Below are 21,877 nucleotides of genomic sequence, written 5' to 3'. Positions count from 1 at the left end.
TTCAGAAGTAATTTATGATTAAGATCAGTTTCAATTCTTATTAGTGGTAATATTTTTATAATGCCAAATATTTACTTTTTGCTCAAGAAAAATTATTAATGTGTTAATAATTTTACTGTATTCTATAACCTCCAATAGAATAATAACATCCCTGTAATTTCTGCAAATTACTTAAAACAAAACTTCTAAAGTGAAGTATATTTTCCTAAATAAACACAATCTTAAAGGTACTAGATTAATGAATGTTTATTTTTAAGCAGTCTTATTAGTTGTTTTACACAGTTATAAATTTATGTGCTTCATTCACATACTGAATCTTCAGATAAATTTTTATTTGCCTAATTCACTTTTTAAACATATTACAAGTTTAATTAAGTTTTTCAAGGTTTGCTATTTTAATAATATCAATAATTCTTGTGAAATCATGAACTCAAACTAGAAAAGTAAGCTTCCTAATGAAGAAATAATCCTCCTTTTACTAGTTGAACTCCAATAATGCTGAACACATATATAAAGAAATACACTCATGTATGCAATTTTTCTCTCAAATTGTCTTCTAATTTTGGAAAACAGATTAGTAAAGGATATTTGATTAATATACCTTCCTGTACCAAGGCAACTAGAATGTACAAGTAAAGGCTCTGTATAGACAATGACTTAATTCCTTCATTGTCAATGTGTTGTGGAGATGATATCTTTAGCAATGGGACCTTTCCATCAGTTTGTGAAGAGAAACTTATAGTCTTGGCAACAGCCTGGTTCGTTTGGCCAACAACTCAATTACTGCAACCCAATCCAGGTACTGAATATTTTCTTTGGTGACAAGAGATGTCAGTTGGGAATCTGTCTCCCCATTATTTGATGATGTAATTTGAATAACCTTCATATGTATGTGTGTGTGTGTGTGTGTGTGTGTGTGTGTGTGTGTGTATTGGGTTTCCATATTATCCCTCAAATGACCCTTTTTTATATAAAATTCAAAGTATTTTAATATCACAAGGAAATGGGAAGATATTTTTATAAATGTTTCCCTACAGAAGATATTTTGTAAACCTTGGACACATTTGTTTGTCATAACTTGATAAGAGAATGTGGCTGGAATACAGTAATCAGAAGTCCACGGTGCTGCTAAACTTAGTACAGTGCACAGGACATTCTATGTCCCAATGCAAAAGAAAGGTACAGAGTTACAAATGTCAATTATGTCTACGAAAATCATTGAATAAACAAAATAAGAACTTCAGACCTAAGAAAATACTTAATTGTATTTAAAGACAAATTTTACTCTGAATTCTATACTACTGGAATTAAAAATGTAGGTAGGGTCTAATGCAGAATTGGAGATAATCAAGAAAAATGTAAATGGAGAATAATTTTTATGAGAATTATTGGTACAAACAAATTTTTCAAGGGGAGTAAGCAGACTATAACAAACATGGTTTTGTTTAGATTTTGTTATTTTTTGATTAAAAGAACATTTGAAAAACCTGTAGTCAATAATAACTAAGAGCTAGTTTTATGAAAATGCAAATGGGCTTTTAGGAGGAGGAATTTTTAACAGATTTTTTATGCTAGCAAATAATAAAAACAAACTAGTATAATAATAAAAAGAAAAAGAATTTTCATTGTATTCACCATTTGAGAAATGCATCCTCTGTTCACTGTACTGTGTGTCTGTGTAGGGATGGGTGTGTGTTGCTGATTCACAAGATCAGAGGACAATTTTTGGGAGGGACTCATTTCTTTCTAGGCAACATGTGGGTCTAGGAATCAGACTCAGGTCATCTGGCTTGACAGCAAGTGTGCCTACCCATTATCCGTTTCGATGCCACTCAAACTAATTATTTTAACAAAGTAATTTATTTGCATGACCAAAGAAAATACCACTTAAAGGTCCTAAAACATGGTACCTTAACAGTAGGTGTGTTGGCTTTTATGCACATGTAAAATATAATATTGAATTCAAGTGAATTTGATTAGTTTATTAAACAACCCTATTTTAAAAGTGGGAAAAATGATTTAGTATACAGGTATCTTGATTTCAACTAAATTTTTAAAACTTAAAGTGATTCACATTTTTGGACCTATTCTAATTCAGGGAAAGCTGAATCAAGTGAGAAAATAACTGAAAACATAAGAATGTGTATATATGCACAGAGGATATTTTGTTATACATGATCAAATCTCCAATATATTCATTTTATATTATTTTAAGTTAAATATCATATTAGCTTAATTTATTTTATTGATATTTTATTTATGTAGACAAGGTGTTACTCTGTAGTTCCAGCTGGCCAGGTGCTTGTAGAAGTCTCCTAACTAAGCCTCATAAGTGTTTGGATTATAAATGTGTACTACCATGCCTGACTTATACTATTTCACAACAAAAAATAGTGAATGCATATGAATGTGAAAATTTTTACAAAAACCACAATATTTAAATATCTCAGTTTGTATCTAATTTTTATAATATTTTTTCAGGGCATATATGAACTATTGATCAACTTATAGATACAGTCAGTACAGTGTACTTATGAATCGTGGAAAATTTTCCAGACTTCACAATATGCCTAATTTAATTTTTGAGAAATAATACTCATCTGTTACAGCATATAATGAAGACATTAGCAAGTCAGAGGAATTATTACTGTTTTGAAATCTACAAAGCTGATCTAGTTCATCCTTTACCTATTATAGCAATAACTCTCTCTTATTCTACAAAAGAGCTGACAAAAATGTCAAAAGATGTGACAACTCTTGACAGTTAAGGGTTATAAAATAAGTGTTTTAAGAGTATGAAGTTAGTAGCGAAATTACATTTAATTTAACTCTTTATTGAATTAGAGCTTTTCTATCCCTTATGATCCACTGTTAATAAAGCTTACAAATTTAATGTCATAAATAGTAAACTATTTTTCATTAATAATTAATACATGACTTAATTTGAAGGAGGTATAATGTATTATTTCATCATTATAGGAAAATATCTGTTGTATATGTGGAAAGTCATATATCTTGAATAGCATGTTCTCAAAAATGGAGTTCTAAGTCATAATGTCTAGAAAAGTTTTTATGATATTAAAATTATTAAATGATACTTTGGAAATTTAAAAAATATTTAATAAACAAGATTCTTATAGTAGTTTAAAGTATTAAATGTGATAAAACTGAAATAACATTTCTACTTTACCACTGGGACTCAGTGCAAAAGTTAAAACTGTAGCTAAGTATACTCTCTTATTACTAATCCAGCCTCAATAAGTTATCAGCAGTTGTAAGAAAAATAGTTTAAACAAATGTATGCTGTGGATGACTGATTGATAAATAAAACACTGATTGTCCAGTAGCCAGACAAGAAGTATAGACGGGACTAACAGAGAGAAAAATTGAGAGAACAGGAAGGTGGAGAGGAGGAGATACCAGCCTGCCATACAGGGAGCATCATGTAAAGGCAGCAGGTAAAGCCACAGAACACACTGCGACATATAGATGAACAGAAATGGGCTGAGTATAAGAGTAAGAGCTAGACAATGGTAGGCCTGAGCCAATGGCCGAGCAGTTTAAATAATATAAGCATCTGTATATTTATTTTCTAAGTGGGCTACAGGACTGCTGGGGGTTGGCGGGACCTGGAGAGAAAAACTCTAGCTACAAATGTATGCCAGATTATCAAGAATATTTCAAAGGATATTTAGCTGTGCTAATGTAAGTTTCTAAAACAGTCATTTCTTTATAATTGCCTTGTTACACTGAGATTTTGACTCCATTCAAAGTCCAACTAGAAAGTCTATTCAAAATTTGCTACTACTCGCATATGAAATTCTCAAAAACAAATAATTTAAGTATAAAAGGTTACTACTGCTCTAACTAGCCATAAAACTATTTCTTTTGACCTAGCCTCTTATACAAAAAGAACTCCATACTTTGTAAAAGATGTTCTTTATATAACAGAAACCAACAAAGTAGTTTGTAACACTGATTTAAAGTGAACAAAAAATTCTAATGGAGATTTGTGATTACCTAACTATATGAAGAATTCAGGTTTTAAAAAATGCTTTCTAGATTTGATGCCCATTAAAACAAAAGAAAAATTAAAAACTTTTTAGGAATCTTCACTTAGCTTTGCTGAAGTAAATAATTTTTGAATCTTTAAGTTGTTTTAAAGGAAAATAAACTTGAGGATAGATGTGTTTCATTGAAATACGATTATTGCTATTCAAATGCATGAATTATGCATATGCAGTGTTGTGCTAAATCACTCTCACACATATTCACATGCACAAGGAAATCTGCGTAATGTAATAGCACTAATACTGCAAGCTTAGAGGTTGTGTTTGGGTTACTATATACTAATTTAATACAATCACAAATTCTCAAGAAAATTACAATTCTTGGGTATATGTTTTAAAATGTAGCAAGTCTTATGAATGAGAGTGAATAAGTAAATGTTTAGTAAATACTTATATTTTAAAAGATGATAAACATATTCTATGATATGTTTGTAATTTGGAAAATTGCTGAGACAAATATAAATAAATGATATGAAGCTAAGTACCTTGACAATAAGCAAAATTTTAACTATTATATTATCAATGTAAGTGAACTCTTTACCACCTTTTGTATGTAAATTGGTTTTATTATCACCAGAGTTATCTATGTTTGTGGAAACTGCCATTAAATATATTAGCTAGACATGTACTTGAAGTAAATTCAATTATTTTTATAAGGATTATATTAAAGCAGTCAAAGTGCATCTAAGAATTAAGATGAATTTGAAATAACTATACTTGAAATGTGTTTACAAATTCACTTAATCACTTCAACTTCTGAATAATGTCTGATGAAAGACATTACTGACATGGAACATTTCTGACTAAAATATAATTCTGTATTCAATGAGTCAAAATTTACACAACATTTTGGGAATCAAAACTTACCATTAAGGAAAAGTTTTGAGAATGATAATAGTATATGAGATACATGTAATATGTGTAATGTATATTACCTATGTAATATGTGTAATGTGTACTAACCAAATCCCTGAGGGAAAAAATGTGAGGAAATCCACTAAGGAAACCAAAACACATGATGTAAATTGAATTCCTTGTGACTGGTATCTGTGACCTCATATTTTGAAATGTCCATTAATGGAGAAAAAGAACTGAATGTAACTTTGATACATATCTATTATCTTCAAACCAGCATAATGAGGAGAAATAAAAATCACTCATACAAATATTTATGATGAAGTCAACATCTTTTTCTATTAAAAACTACTCAAATCTCTTGGATCTATAAGCAATTATTATTTAGAAATGAAAATCAAGCAATTCTGTAAGTTGTCATCTATTTAGGCTATAATCAAATGGTCTTATGATAAATAGCAACTTATAAAAATGTGGAAAGGAAAAGGTAAATCACATTAAACATCTGAAAATTACCACTGTTTAGATCTTTGCCAGATATCTGTGTGTAGAAGCAAGACAGTCTTTGTACGTTTGAATTATGATGAGGGGAATGGACATCTTGTACATAAACTAATTATTAATGCAATTATGTCTGCTTTGCATGTCATTTTCTTGCCTATTTAGCATTTTGAGCACTACATAAGATGAACAATTTTAGTTTATAAAAGGATTTACCCTATGTAACTTTAATGACAGCCTGTTTGCCGCTAGATAATCTTTTCATTTACAAGTTAATCTTTTATTAACACAGATAATTTCACCTGAGTATTGTAGTGCTAAGATAAAATGAAGGTGCTATGGATATCTGCATGCTGTGAATGTGTTGCTCTGATTGATTGATAAATAAAATGCAGGAAGTATAGTATAGGTGGGGTAAGTGAGAAGAGGAGGCTGGGAAGCAGAAGGCTGAGTCAGGAGACATGGACAGCTGCTGCAGCCATGAGAAGCAAAATGTGAAGGCTGAACTGGGAAAAGGTAGGAAGCCATGTCGCTAAACATAAATAAGAATTATGGATAAATTTAAGTATAAGATCTAGCTAGCAAGAAGCCTGAGCCATTTGAGTAAACAGTTTTAACTAATATAAGCATTTGTGTGTTTATTTGGATCTGCGTGGCTGAGAGCCGGGTGGTATCAGAAAAACTTCTGTCTACATGAAGGTAAAGTTAGTTCAAGAGTTGATTTTATCCATGTGAGATGGTAATTCTCTACCTTAAAGTAAATCAGAGTATCAGAAAGAAGAGGTTATGGAACATAAATCTGAAAAGCAGAAATAGGTGTAGAACTTTGGCATTTGAAATATTATAACTAAATATTATGATTATTCCTGTTTAATTTTAGTTTTAAAAATGCTGAGTTGGTTAGAGGATCCATTACATGGTCATCCTTATTTTATAGAATGCGAGTAAATAGTAGATAATCCAGTGAGCATCAACGAAAGGTAACTATATACACACCAAAACAAATACAAAGCATATAACTGATTATTTCTTTAGGCTACACATTGAGTCTGAACTCTGTTAGAAATACGTTCTAAATCCACTGCAGAAAAATCATTTAGCAATAAGTACTCAAAAGAATAAGTATTTCCCAACCAAATATCAAAATAAGCAGTTATTTTTTTTTTTTTTTTGGTTTTTCGAGACACGGTTTCTCTGTGTAGCTTTGCGCCTCTCCTGGAACTCACTTGGCAGTTATCTTTTTATACAAATACTGACAACTACAAATATGAAGGCACATTATCATTTTCAAAGTTTCAATCACTAACCATGTAAGAAAGCACACAGCTATGTATTTGTTAGAAAGCCAAACATAGCAGAAATCTCCCTATAATACACTATAAATGGAAACAAAAAGGCTACTATGAGCAAAAATAAATACTAATGCAGGATGGCACCATTAACAGTGATGAATCAACTAACATGAAATCATTTTGCAATCACATACCTAAGAAACTTTTACAGTACCTATAAACAAAATAAAGGGTATACTGTATGACTCACTGGGTCACACTACAGCTTCCCTGCCAAGATATTTTTTTAAATTTGTTTTTGTTTGTTTTTTTGTTTTTAAATTTTAGTTCTACTTTTAAATTTTGTTTCAGGGGAGAGATTGCAAAGTTAGAGAGTGGACACGAGGGGACAGGGAAATGAGTAGGACTGGGATGCATGATGTGAAATCCACAAAGATTCAATAAAAAGTTAAAAATATAATTGTCAGCACATCAATACTTGGTAAGAATTAATAAAGTTATATAAACAATAGTTTATGTTTTCTAGTATCTTTATGCATTCTAATTGAGATGTTGTTTCATAAGATGAACAAAACAATAATTAATAATCACTTTTGACTAATTGAATAGTTGTCCAGTAATGAAAACTTAACTTTGTAGTGCTACATTGAGATTTATCATTATTGGAATAAGCCTAGTCACTGTTTTGTGACTTACTTTTGTTGTCATAAATACCACAATCAAAAGCACCTTAGGAGAGTAAAGGGTTTATATGGCTCATAGGTTATTGTCCATAATCAATGGAAGCCAAGACAGGAACTAAGGCATGACCCTGAAGGTAGGAACTGAAGCAGAGACTATGGAAGAATACTGCTTATTGATTTGCTTTCCTTGGCTGTCTCATGCTTAGCCAGCTCTCTTCCACAATGTAGGACAACTTGCCCAGGGACAGCATTGCCCACAATGGGCTGTGTCCTCCCATATCTACCACCGCACAAGATTGTACCTGGAAGATACACCCATAAGCCAACTCAATGAAGGCAATTCTTAAATTGAAGTTCCCTTTTTCTGGTGTCTCAGTTCCTGGCAACTTGACAAATACTAACAAGTACACATGTGTAAAATAATACCCCAAGGATGAGTTGCATGGTTCTTGCCCTAAACCTTTACAATTGAGATTTATTAAAGACTAGATATAGATAAGAATATCATATAAAATATACACTAAGTAATTGGAGAATAAATGAAATTCCTTAGTTATCCCACAGGGTAATTATATTGTTATTACCAATATTTATCAAGAAGTCTCATCTATTAAATAAATAATTTCAAAAACAGATTTCAAAGACTTAAAGATATCAGAGCATCAGTTTTATTAATTTAGTTACCATGCATACAAATTTCAATGGTTTTCCTCATGAGAGCTCTACATGTATGATAATCTTTCTGTTTATTCTGGTTAGAAGTTTGATCTTAAACAAACACCATTGAAGGTTTAGAGCAAAACTTCCATTATCTGAAAACTCATGGAAAGCTTTCAAATAAAATAAATTGAGAGAAACTGTCATATTCTTAAAGCATACAGATGGATACACTGTTTAGCTCATGCAGAAACCAGCTAGCAATGTTCCAAGAAAGGAATACATGTTTTGTCAGCAATGATGACATTTTTACTTTTCCAGTCCCATAAGGGCTTCTACTAAAAGATACACTCATGCTACTACATTTCCTAAACCATTAAAAATGACATTGTGGCCATTTCTATATCCACTTGAAAAGCTCCCCCCCATAGGAATTGCAATTTAGATAAACAATATGTTTGGTGGGATGGTATGGCTATTTGTAGTTGTTACCATAGTAATAACTCTCTTCATGCTAAGTTGAAAGATTTAAATGTTTCTAGAAGAACATAATTTTTTAAAATACTTAACTATGAAGAAAAAACCCAGGGTGAGATCACTAAAGAATGAAATAATTAACACCAGAAACTTATAATCTTATTTTATACTCAAATACCTCCTCTAGCCTTTCTTCATTTTACATTTATTTATTATGAAGGGAATTGAGTTTCTGGAAGTTAATGGAATATTTATTAGACTTTAAATAACCGAGATTTTATTTTCCGTATTTTGATATCTATATGGACTCTCACATTCATTTGCATAATCATTCAGCGACTTAAAACATTACCCTCAAATGAAAGTAATCTATAAAATTCTACATTTCTTAATTTATTTATAAACCATTAAACCATTTTTCTAAAATGTATGTTTCCTGGAGTTATTTAGAAGACCACTTTGTTCTTCTGTTAACCATTAATTTTATGATTTTCATTACTGACAACAAAGCCTTTTTTGTTCTATTGTACGTTTGGTTCAGGACATTTAATCTGTGTTTCCCTTGCCAGACTGTTTTAAGATGCTCCTTCTAAGTAAACCATCATCCTCAAAGGACACACTGGTCCTCCCATAAACCAAGAAGAAATGTTAACATAATGTCAGATTGATGATGCCAAATTTTGAAAAACAATATGCATGATGTTTTCCATTTGGAGTGACCAGAGATATAAAACACAAACACACCGTTACATACCACTCCTACAAATCCACTATGAAAAGATAATCATGACTAGACTTATAAGGAAAAAGACAGGAAAACAAAAAAAAAAGTTCACACAGTGATAAAAGACAAGAGAGAAAATATGATTTTAAAAAATGGCATATGAATGAGATGTAAATAAAGCAGTTCCAGATGGTAGAAGCAGTCTATGGGAAAGTATTCATATTAGCAGCATCATAGTCATATGGAGAGACAGGAGAGGCAGAGACAAATGAAGAGAAGTAGACATCGGATTCAAGAGTTAAGCTAAAGAAGGTAAATGGAAGATATTTTTACTTTGAACTAGTTCCAAAAGTAAATGTGGAGCCAGTGTCATTGATTGAGAAAGAAAACAATGCTGTCATATTTTTCTTTGTACACATACATAAAATATGTATGAAAAAGTAAATTTAGTTTACACAATACTCTTTTTAAAGAATATAAAGCATCAGATCTCATAAAAAGTTAGCAATGGCTAAACTTAAACTATACATTAAAACTATTATGGATAGAACACTTTTCTTCAAAACATTCAGAAAATTTGAAATAATATTATTTTATTAATTACTATATACTCAGCACTATTGTTAGGTAAATATATTTTATTTTTCTTTAGTATATGGTAGAATAATTAGAGTTAAAGATAACAAATTTGAAAATTAAGGTAATAGGCTAAAGTACTTATTAATACTGGCACAGGTATTGTCATTATCATCAAAACATTATTTATTTCTTAGCTCAAAATTATTACTTAGCAAATATGTCAACAAAATATCACTACCATAATTGTAAAGCTAGTAATTTCTTATGATTCTTAGTGAAAATCTTAATAGGTTAAAGTAGATGTGAAAATTTTAAGTATTTTTTGATTTTGAAGATTTCAAACAAGTCCATAACAGTATGAATAGTTCAAAAGAAAATGCTCATTCATAACAATAAATATTTCCTACTTATCATTAATACAGGATAGTATTTTCTATACTGCCCATTATTAAGCTCCATGGAGACAATGACTATTTTCAAACCTATTTCTCTCCCTCAAGACTTTTGCATTAGATGTTCATTAACTGAATTAAATTTATATCATTGGAATTGTACTAAGGTATTTATGGTTATTTACTGGTACAGTAAGACAGAATATGTGGTCTTCATATTTTTTAAATTACATTCATTTGAAATGATCAAATAAACTGTATATATGCACATACCTATACATGTATAAGAAACAAAAGAATACCAAATATTCTTGGTAGAACTCTTCATATAATGCAGGTTTCAAAGAGAACTCAAAGACAAGGTTAGATTTGATAATGAAAATCACTCTTTACCTTATTATATTTAATGAAACCAAACTTATACTTCTTGTTTCTAATGTCTTTCTATCATATAAATGCATACTCCATGATACTCTTCTTAGTTAACCTATAAATATAGAGATCTGTACATGTAGCAATTAAAACATCATACCATTAAACTGTCTTCCTATATATTAAAAATAAAAAACAGGTTTCTTAAAATTGATCATATGTAATTGTTTGCAATATTGCACAATAAATGAAAAATATTTATATATCTTTGCATAATTTTAGTTGCTATAGTGTGTGGGTACATGTGTTTATTTTGCAAAAATATGTGAGTGCATGTATTCTATTCTCATATACTTAGCTCTCTATTAAGGATGAGTTAACATTTCTTGATAAAGTGTTTTGTAACATTTTTATGGAATAAGATTGGCAAAGATTGCATTCCACAAGCAAAAGAACAGTGAATATTGAACATTTCAATAATATGTAATAAAAGTAGCCTGTATGTTATTAGAATAAATTGAAGTCCATGTTTGTCTTCTATGGGTGCACCTAGTTGCTACTTGTACCTGTAAACCAAAAGGCACTTCCAAGAAAACTATATTGAAACTTATTTATACTTAAAGCAGATAATTTGATCTATTATGCTATTTCTTTATTCATATTTTTGATTTAGTTTCATGAAGCTCGAGATGAATGAATGAAAAGGAAGGCTATTAATTTATTTTATATTTAGAATTTTTGTCTGTGTGTATGGGAGTATACATGTGTATATGTGTAGGTGTACTTGTGAATGTAGGTATGCACATGCAATGATCCATGTGTGAAAGGCAAAGGAAAACCTCATTCCTCAGATTCCACTTCATTTTGGACAGTGTCACTTGTTTGGCATTGTGCACGCCAAGCTGGCTGGCCCTAAAGTTTCCATGAATTCACCTGCTTTCCCCCAAGCATCTTATCATAGCAGTAATCCAGCTTTACATGAAGTCTGGGAATTCTAACTCACGTACTTAAACTTGCATGCAAGCACATTATACAATGAGCCACAGCTCTTGCACCTAGGATTTTATTATTTATTATTTATTTTTAGATTTATTTTATATATATATATGTGTGTGTGTGTGTGTGTGTGTGTGTGTGTGTGTGTGTGTGTGTGTGTATTTTGCCTGTATGTACATCTGTGCACCATTTTCGTGGTGTCCACAAATGTCAGAAGAAGGCATCATGATCCTCTGGAACTGGAGTTATGGATTGTTGTGAGACACCATATGGGTGCTAGGAACCAAAACTGGGCCCTCTGCAAGAGCAACCAGTGCTATTAATTGCCGAGCCATCTCTCAAAGACCTAGTGTTCTATTTCTAAGTGAGAGCTTTTTACATTCAGTTTGTATTTTCAGCTGAAGAAAATATTTGTCAAAACCATGTCTAAACACACATATCTTAATAAAAGCACAAATTTATATCAACTATTTTTATAGAATAAGCATAAATGAAATCATAACTTATATCAGAATTATCTTATTGCATAAAACATACATGTGTGATATACAAATTCATCATTTTTGATATAAAAATTTTACCCATGCATTAACTCACAGAGATCCACATGGCTCTGCCTCCCGAGTGCTGGGAATAAAGGCATGTGCCATCACCACCAGGCCTTCATTAAGTTTTTGAGCTAAGACTAAAAGAGCATACTTCATTTCATATTTCTACAGCAGAGTGTTGTTATAGCTGCTAGAATAGTAAACAAAAGGAACAATTTGTACCAAACATATTACCTACATTGGTACATTTCCTGGCTTACATTGTTATCATTGACCAAATTTGAGTGTTAAACAGCTTTTTGTGACAAGAACTTTGTTGTAATTAAAGAGTTATGTACCAAGTAAGGTTTTTCTTGTTTAAATATAGTTATGTCTTTTTGTTGTTGCTGTAATTGCCTTTAATAGCTAGTCCATTGCCTCAGTCCTTGTGTCAGTGCATTTTTGTCTTAGCTACTAAGTGATTCCTTTTGGCATTCGTAAAATTAAGCATTGTACATTAAGATGTATACAGTTTGGATCTATTTAATTTTGGTAAGTGGTAATTTTTTTTACTTCTAAGGTTTTAATAATAAAATTAATATTAAAATATTTTAATAGTCAATTTAAGCACTAAAATAGTTATCATTTATATATCAGATGAACAAGAATAAGAGATCAAAAAGTCTTTACCTATTAGTAATATTTAGTAGTTTCTTATATTTACTTACTAATACTAAATTAAAAATCATTATGTGAAAAAAACTGAAAAGATTTACTAACTCATTTGTTCTTCAAAGTCTTGATTTATAAATTACTGAATTGATTGTCTAACATATATGGTTCCATGTGGGACTATTACTAACAAGTGTATTTAATGTAATTCATTATTGGACTATGAATACTAACCAGGACTGTGATAATTGCAATGAAGTCAAAAGTTACTTGATCTTATTAGTGTTACATTCTCACTTTAATAAAAACCGACAGCACTAATAAAGATCCATTTATGAACACAATGAATTTTATGCTGTTGGTTTTCCCCACTGGAGGTGCACTTTGATAATAACCCCAGCTTTTAGGGACCTAACAGTCATTAGCATTTAATAGTCCTCTTTTATTCCTGTTCAACAGAGATCAGAAATGATAATCCACACATCATAGAACTTAAGAATATGAATTCACGTAATCTTAAATCTGAAAGAATAAATGTCTAATTACGCTATTTTATAGTTAATAAATTAGGATGTATTTGTACTGAAACTCTTCTGAGACTCTTGGGGAGCAAATAACATCTATACAGTTTCTAAAAACATTTACACATGCCATTTGTTGTATATTTTGCCTATTATATCATTAATGAATCTTTTATCCCATTTAGTATTATATGACACATTGAGATACAGTTAAATAAAATTACTTCTTTGACAATAAAAATGAATGTTGAATGTTTTTTCTCTACAGTATATTTTTAATAACTCATATCAATAATTTTAAATTAGCATCACTAAACCTTGTGGCAGAAAATAAATTTTGAATTTCAGAGAGCATATTTTACAATAAATGTAACTCTATGGTTATTTGTAGTCATGCAAGTTTAGTTTTCTATCAATGGGAAAATGTATATACATAAAAATAAGAGCCTAAATGCTTTACATAAAATAGACTACTCTTTTTGGTTGATGGAAAAAATTATAATGCTTTAGAGATGCATATAAACACGTCTGTGCTTTGATTGGGATGATCAAGGGTAAATTTTGTCTTTATGCTCTTTTATGCACAAAACAACATTGTCATTTTCTCTCAAGAGAACCAATCAGCTCACTGTCATTGGGATGGTATAGGAAGTTTACTGCTGGCACGTTACATAAAAAGAGAAAAAAAAAGGAAATCAGAGGCAAAACATATGTTGAAGACATATGTAACTTCATCATACACACTATTTTCCGAGTTTCAAAAAGGAAATAGTGTGTCCCTCCGGTTTTTGTCCATATACTGTGTGAGATAGGGTGCCTGAGGGATGTTTCTGTTTGTGAAAACACTGACTTATCTGTCAATAAGACCTAGAAAATGCAAAGGGGTTTTAGGAATAAAAGGTATTAGAATTTTAAAAGGTGAAACCTAAACAGATAGAGATTCTTTGATTTCTTAGATCCAGCTTAACTCTTTTTATGATGTATTGAATAAAAAATATGTTTTGCATAGATGCATACATATAGATGATAGATAGATGATAGATAGATAGATAGATAGATAGATAGATAGATGATAGATAGATAGATAGACAGGTAGATAGATATAGCAAATTTTCAAACAGTTTAATCTAAGGAGAAATTATATTTGAAAATTAAATTCATGGGAATTCAAAATGTATTATATTGTTTAAAGCAGAGAAAAAATGTTTCACATCTAGATTTTTTTCTAAAGATGCCTGTATTTATTTATTTTCCTTAAAATTATAATGTTCTGTTTAAAAACTTGAAAATGAGCCTCACTAATACCATGTAAATGACTAATTTTGTTTTTAAATTGATCATTCTAAAAATTAAAAATCTTTTTTTTAATAAAGCAGAATAACTTTATGCTATCGTCGAACACTCTCTCCATCATCTCTCCTTTCACTCTTCTATCATTAAATTATGTCCTGGTATCTCAAGTTTATCTGTCAGTCTGTTAATCAAGTTTAAGAGTCAAAAAGTATATTCCAACTCCTAATCATATTGCCTACAAGTTATAGGAGAATTACCATTCTAAGACACATTTTTTACATATTATACACATGGAATAATAATACTTTCTTGGTTTGTGCCAGAGCATACATAAAATCACAGGATAATATGAACCCAAACTTTACTAAAACATTTACATAATAACTAAAGTTTTACTACTATTCGGTGCTATACTTCATATATTCTAGAAATAGTTATACATTTAAAAAATATTCACCATTACTTTTAATTTCAGTTAGTTAATTTGAAACTGTAAATAGACCTAAATTTCCCTAGAATTTTTCTTTATTTTCTCTCTGTTATTTGACCTTTACATATATATTTTATATTACCCTAGTTACGACCAACTGCAATTTTGCTACTCTGGTATTCAATAAAAGAGATAAGATTAATACCAATTAAATATCAACCTATGTTGTAAGACAGTAAGTCTTCTAGAAATTATTATTGTTGGCCTACTTACTTTCAAACAGCAAAATTTACTAAAATTTATTGATGAATCAGAACACTTTTCTTCTTGTTGTTGTTGTTTTAGCTACTTCTCCCACAGAATACATGCCACTTTCCTGACAGGACATTTTTTTGCAAGTCAAAGTGCATTCAGTTAGTGTCACCCATGTCATAGCCAATTTTGTGCCCAGGGCAATACTTTTATTCCATTCTCATTATTTTTAACAAGCACTCCAAACAGTATTTGTTCATGGTCCTATACAAATGCACAAGTACTTTAGGTACAATATATAGTTATTTTGTTGTGTCATGTGTTCTGAAGCAGAAAGAAATTATATGCCAAATTTCTACAAGTTATTGACAATTGTATAGTGAGACTATATCTACCATTTCATGGCATTTTTTAAGAATGTCAAAAATGTAAACAAACATATTTTAACAAAGCTGGAATCATTCCAGCAAAATTGTTTCATTTAAATTTGCTAATCAGTTTTCAAGATAAATATGAAACTGTGTAATGTTGTCCTAAGGGCAAAATTATTCCTTAAATGAAGTCTAGCATTTTAAAAAACACATTTTTCAAAATGTCTAGTCGAGGGACCCGTAATAGTCCTATTGTCTGGTTTCAGTTTTTTAAGACCCCATTTTAATTTAAATTTATACTATTGTTTCCTAAATAAACACTTTGTGTTTAGGATCTGGTGTACAGTACCATAGTCACTTATTAATTATGGCTATTAAAATTGATATTAAGTTAGAGGATTCTGGCAGCATTAAACAGATTCAGTGGATTTAAAAAAAAAATCTATGAGCATAGGGCATCAAGACTACAATGGGGAAACCTACAGAGTCAACCAAACCAAAGTAGTGGGAACTCATGAACTTTGGACCAATAGCTGTGGCGCCTCCATAGGACTGGACTATGCCCTCTGCATAGGTGAGACAGTTATGTAGCTTGATCTGTTTAAAAGGCCCCCTAGCAGTGGGATCAGGACCCATCCCTAGGGCATCATTTGGAGCCCACTACCTATGGTGGGACACCTTACACAGCCTTGGTGCAGGGGAAGGTGCTTGGACCTGTCTAAACTGAGTGTGTCAGACTCTGCTATTCTCCAGGGAGGCCTTGCCCTGGAAGAGATGGAATGGGGGGTAGGATGGGGGGAAAGCCTGGGGGTGGAAGGAGGGAGGGGAGAGGATCTTTGGTTGGTATGTAAAATGAATAGAAAATTTCTTAATTATATATATATAATATATATTATATACATATATATATATATGAAAAAAGTGCATGAAGTTTGGAGTGAAAAGTGATAGAAATATGGAAAGAGTTGGAAGGAAGTGAGTGTGAGAATTTGATCAAAATATACTACACACATACACGGACATACACAAAAATAATTCAGTTTCTTGGTATCCTTTGCGACTTTTCAGGTACTCAAATAACATATACTTAAAGGCTACCCTTTGCCTAACAAAGTCTGAGAACATTTATAACGGAAGAAACTTTTATTGGAAAGTGCTGTGGGATGTTCTGTATGGCAAATGTGTTGCTCTGATTGGTTAGTAAATAAAACACTGATTGGCCAGTAGTCAGGCAGGAGGAAGTATAGGTGAGACAAGGAGGAGAAGAATTCTGGAAATGGAAGGCTGAGAGAGAGAGACACTGCCAGCTGCCACCATGACAAGCAGCATGTGAAGATGCCGGTAGGCCACAAGCCATGTGGCAAGGCATAGATTAATAGAAATGGCTTAATTTAAGATATAAGAAAAGTTAGCAAGAAGCCTGCCATACAGATTTTAAGCAATATAAATCTCTGTGTTTACTTGATTGGGTCTGAGTGGCTGTGGGACTGGCAGGTGATAGAGATTTGTCCCGACTGTGGGCCAGGCAAGGAAAATCCTATTTACAGGAAAGGGTTGCTTGAGAGTCAATATTGTTATACAGTTTACATTCTAAAGTGTTAAAGTTCACATTTTTAAGTAGTCAAATATTTTAATATATCTCCTGAACATTTCATGTATGCTTCTGTACTTTGTGCTTTGTGCTTTGTTCCTACTTCATCCCTTTAATAACTACAGAACAACCCATATACATATTTTTTAAAGAGAGAAAAGACAGGAGGTAGGACATTTGTTAAAAATGAATTTGTAAAAAAAAAATGTGCACAAAATTCTGATTAATATCTTTTCTGTATTTTTTTCAATTCACCAGAAAAGCAAACATTATTGTAGAGACCTAATCTAAAATAATTATCTTCAAATCTCCTAAACTGTTTTTTATCACTACTTCAAATAAATCCTTCTTTTTAGAATTAATTTACACACTCAAATATCAGCATTAACTTGAGTTCACTCAGGAAGTTTGGTGTCTTCAATTTCATTTTAAACATATGCATCTTATGAAAACAACAGGATCAGTTGAGCAATTTTCCCATATTTTGATCCCCTGGGTCAAAATCTACACATTATAATGATCAGAATGCATTATGTGTATGTTCTTCCAGTACTTTAGAACAGTAGTCATTATGTCAATTGCAATTTGGTAGCACATAATCTGCAAAAACATAAATTAAAATAATCTTCTATATCAATATGATATCTGCAAATATGTTCACTATCTGAAGACCATTATGTGCATTTTATTATATTGCATACCAATACCTGAACTTTCAACTATTCTACAAAGCTTCCTAGTAATTAAAAAAATTACCCTAAATTCTTTAGATGAACTGAAAATTTTTCACAAAACTACTTACATTTTTTATAAGAGCAAATGAATTCCATGTTTTCAAATAATTCAGACAAAAATATGTAGAACTAAAAGAACAGTGGCTAACATTTAGTCCCACTTTGTGGATTATGAAGATGATTAGGGATCTAGCCTTAACTTGAAATCATTGTGAAAAATTTCATCAATAATCCAAATACATTCAGAAGAGCTGTTAATAAAACTTTTAGATGGGGAAATATTGGGAGGATATGGAAGGAGTTGGGGGTCGGGTGATGTAGGTATATATCAACATATTTCATTATACAATGCATGAAATCCTCAAAAACAATGTTCTCCTATTAACGTCTCAAAATTTTGAGATCTTTTCAAGTGCTAAGATTAAGCTTTTTGTCTGAAATGATGAGTTAAATATTAATTGTCCCAGTTAGTCATTCTTTCATTAGAGAATATTTTTTACACATTTTACATACCAAAGATCCCCCTCTCCCCTCCTCACTTAAAATTGTGTGTTTAGTTGAAGTTTATGACAGAGCCATGACTAGACAGATTCAAAGTCAGTTACCAAATAGTCTGTTGATTTGTAAATAGTATAGCTGAGCTCCTTGTCTGTAAGCCTATATTAGTTAATGTAGACAAAAATGTTTGGACAGGAATATATCTGTTGACATTTTATTCGTGCTGAAATGTGATTTTATTTGTATGTTAATAAATAAAGTTGCCTGGGGATCAGACCTGAGAGCAAACCATTTAGCAGATGTCCGGCGGTGGTGGCACATGCCCTTAATCCAATCACATGGCAGGCAGAGTCTCTGTGTGTTCAAGGACACAGCCAGGCAGTGACCTGAACCTTTAATCTCAGTAGGAACCATAGAGACCTGGAGGTCTGCATAGACAGGCAGAGATGAGAAAGTCATGTGGTTGGGTTTAGAACCAATGAGAAAGCAGAACAGAAAGGAAATTAAAAAGATAGGACACAGGAAGAAGGTCTCTCTCTCAGGGGAAGGACAGCAGCGAGTGGTAAGATAAGGTGGTCTTAGGTCTTGGCTGCTGCTCGATGTCTGGACTTTTAACTCTTTATTTGGCTCTGTGTTTCTTATATAATAAGACCGTTTAGAATTACACTACTTTTGGTGCCCCATGTAGCAGAATTACATCTACAAATATATACACAGAGCATGTTTTAAAAAAAAGGTGTGATTGAAAAATGTATATTAGTGAATTTTCTCTAGTTTGCTTTGCATAAATATTGAAAAGTTAATGTGAAAATTTACTGATAAGTTCAAAAAGGTCTTATACTCTATAAGGGAGTTAATATCTTTAACACAATGTTTTTTAAAACGCACCTTAATTAGTTGGTAGTTTTGGACTCCATTTATTCCGATGTCAGGATCAATGGCTGCTGGAAGAGAATATCGAGAGTTTATAGCCGAGTTCTCTGGAATTGATATGTTGATGACAGTTGTCGGGAATAACGGTGAATTATCATTTATATCTTCTATCAGAAAGCGTATCTTGACCAATCTAAAAATTTCATCCGGCAAAACGGCAACTTCCACTTCGTAAAAGCAACGGGCATCCAACAAGATTCCAGCACATAATTTCTCACGATCAATGCGAGCGCCAGTAGTGAAGATCTCACCAGTACCCTCTTCAATCCGAATCAGAGGTACATCCCCGGTTTTGTAAACCAATTTGAACTGCATAGGAGTGGTTAAGGACTTGTCGGGAATAAGCGACAAGTTGAGGTCTTTCAACAAATCGCCTATCAGGACGTTCTCTGGCATTTCTTCTCGGACCGTGTAATTCTTCTCCTGGGCGCCAGACTGAAACACGACGCATGCTAACAGGACCGCAAATATATACGTCCCGGACAACAAGTCCATACCAGTCTCGATACCACAGGTACTGTTTGTCAGCCCACGGTATACTGACAAAGAAAACACAGGGAAGGATAGAGGGAGGGAGAAGAAGAAACAAAAAAGGAGAGAGAGAAAAAGAAATTATTAGAAATCCAACCATAAATGTTCATGTTAACTAAATGTTTTAAGTTCAAATCATTAAATGAAATATTAACACTAGTGATACTTAAATGGCAAATTTGTTTTCAATCAACTATTATGCATTTCTATAGTAAGAAGATAAATGAAAAATTACCTATGATCATTAAGAGATGGGCTATTAAGATCAGTGTCCACTATTGAAGATGTGTATATATTTTAATATATTAAGATATTTAAAGAAAACACAAATAATTTAATATTTAATTCAACCGTTAAGGAAAAATAAAAGGGCATTTGTTAGAATCACAAAAAATATTGTTTTTGTTTTACTCATGAATTCAAACACAATTAATTTACTGTCAATAAGCATTTAATATAGTATTCCATATTATCAGTTCCATTCATAAAAATGTACAACTGTCCAGATGAAAGTAGGCAAAATATATTGATACATGAAGGACCTGCTCAAGTCTGAATTCAAAGCAAGAATCTTCTAAGATAGAAAATGGGATATGTGCAAAATACCTAAATATAGGGGAGAAATTATGACATGTAAAGAGGATTTGATTCTTTTTTGTGTGAAGAAACCAATAAATATAAACTACAGTTATGAAAATTTCAGATTGCTATAAATATATCTGTTCATTTAGGAATTTAGGAAAAATAGTTTTTTTGGTTTCTTGTTTTTATTTCAGGGAGCAGTGAAACTCATACCTTTGAGGATACTGATAGAATATAGGAATAAGACAAAAAGCTTATGAATATATATTATGATCAGAATTATAGGCCTGCTAAATAACATGTAAATACGTAATAGGAGATATGGGTTTAATATGTTCTAAATTTGAGAATTCCCATTTGTGCATTGGAAAATGAAAGTTGATGCTTTAAAATGGCATAAGAATAGACAAACTAAAGAATAGCTGGACAAGTTTTGAAAATAAAAAAGTACTTTTTATATAAAAATAGCAGAAAGTAGTGTTATTGTTTATTTAAACCACATTTAAACCACAAAAATTATCAGGAGATAGTTATGCTAATCACAGTTTCATCAAATCTTCCTTTGATAGTATATAGCTCATCACTCCATACCATAAAACAAATGTTATATATGGATGAAGGGGATAGACTGAAATAGGAGAATCAAACAGGGATGGGGAAGTAAAACAGGAACAGGAAGGGAATACAGGGAGGAAAAAGTAAAATCAGGGTCATTTGAGAGGTCATTCGCAAACCTAAAATAGTAGAAGCTTCCTAAAATATATACAGATACGAAGGTGATGTAAATGAAATTGCCAAATAAGAAGGCAGACAGTGCCCCGACTGGACATTGCTCATCATGAAATGAAGCTTCCAGTACTTGGAATGGGTAACATGAAATTGAGTTGTTGGCATAAATCTTACCGTGGGAACCTCCAAACAATGAAGACTATTGCAAAGGCTGTAAGTTGTACTCTACAAGCTGATGACAAGACTTTATGCTAAGGGCAAAATCTACACAAATCATTGAATACAGAGAAGTTGATCTGGTGCCTACCTAGAACCTTCACCCCTAGGGACTAGTATTCATGGTACAGGAAGGTGTCTGTACACGCTAAAAAAGGAGAAAGGTGAACACCAACCCAGCTACAAAGCCTTTGAGCAACAAAACTAACCAGCCTGAAAGATAAGCTGGTGCAACAGTGGCACAAAGTTTGTGATAGTAACCAATATTCGATTTAAATTAAAGCCCACTCCATGAGATGGAACCCATACCCAGTGCAACTTGGTTGACAAAGAACCTGAGAGTAGATCCCAGATGGACCTAGGGGAAAACCAAATACTATTGTTCAGCTAAATGAATAA

The 21,877-nt window shown here is 31.7% G+C and overlaps 1 protein-coding gene across 3 annotated transcripts in view; it reads right to left on the bottom strand.

Moving 5' to 3' along the window:
* Pcdh11x (protocadherin 11 X-linked) overlaps nt 1-21,877 on the bottom strand; it is a 609,896-nt gene that overhangs the window by 546,159 nt on the left and 41,860 nt on the right. For all 3 annotated transcript variants that reach the window (XM_052735086.1, XM_052735076.1, XM_052735067.1), the window contains exon 2: nt 19,376-19,959. In XM_052735086.1, the coding sequence (XP_052591046.1) occupies nt 19,376-19,915 (540 nt within the window). In that variant the 5' untranslated portion in view covers nt 19,916-19,959. The remainder of the gene's footprint in view (nt 1-19,375; nt 19,960-21,877) is intronic.

The sequence above is a fragment of the Peromyscus californicus genome, unplaced genomic scaffold, assembly GCF_007827085.1.
Source record: "Peromyscus californicus insignis strain IS unplaced genomic scaffold, ASM782708v3 Scaffold_10__1_contigs__length_136768540, whole genome shotgun sequence".
Classification (NCBI taxonomy): Eukaryota; Metazoa; Chordata; class Mammalia; order Rodentia; family Cricetidae; genus Peromyscus; species Peromyscus californicus.
The sequence above is the reverse complement of the archived record's forward strand: the minus strand, read 5'-3'. Positions and strand labels throughout refer to the sequence as shown.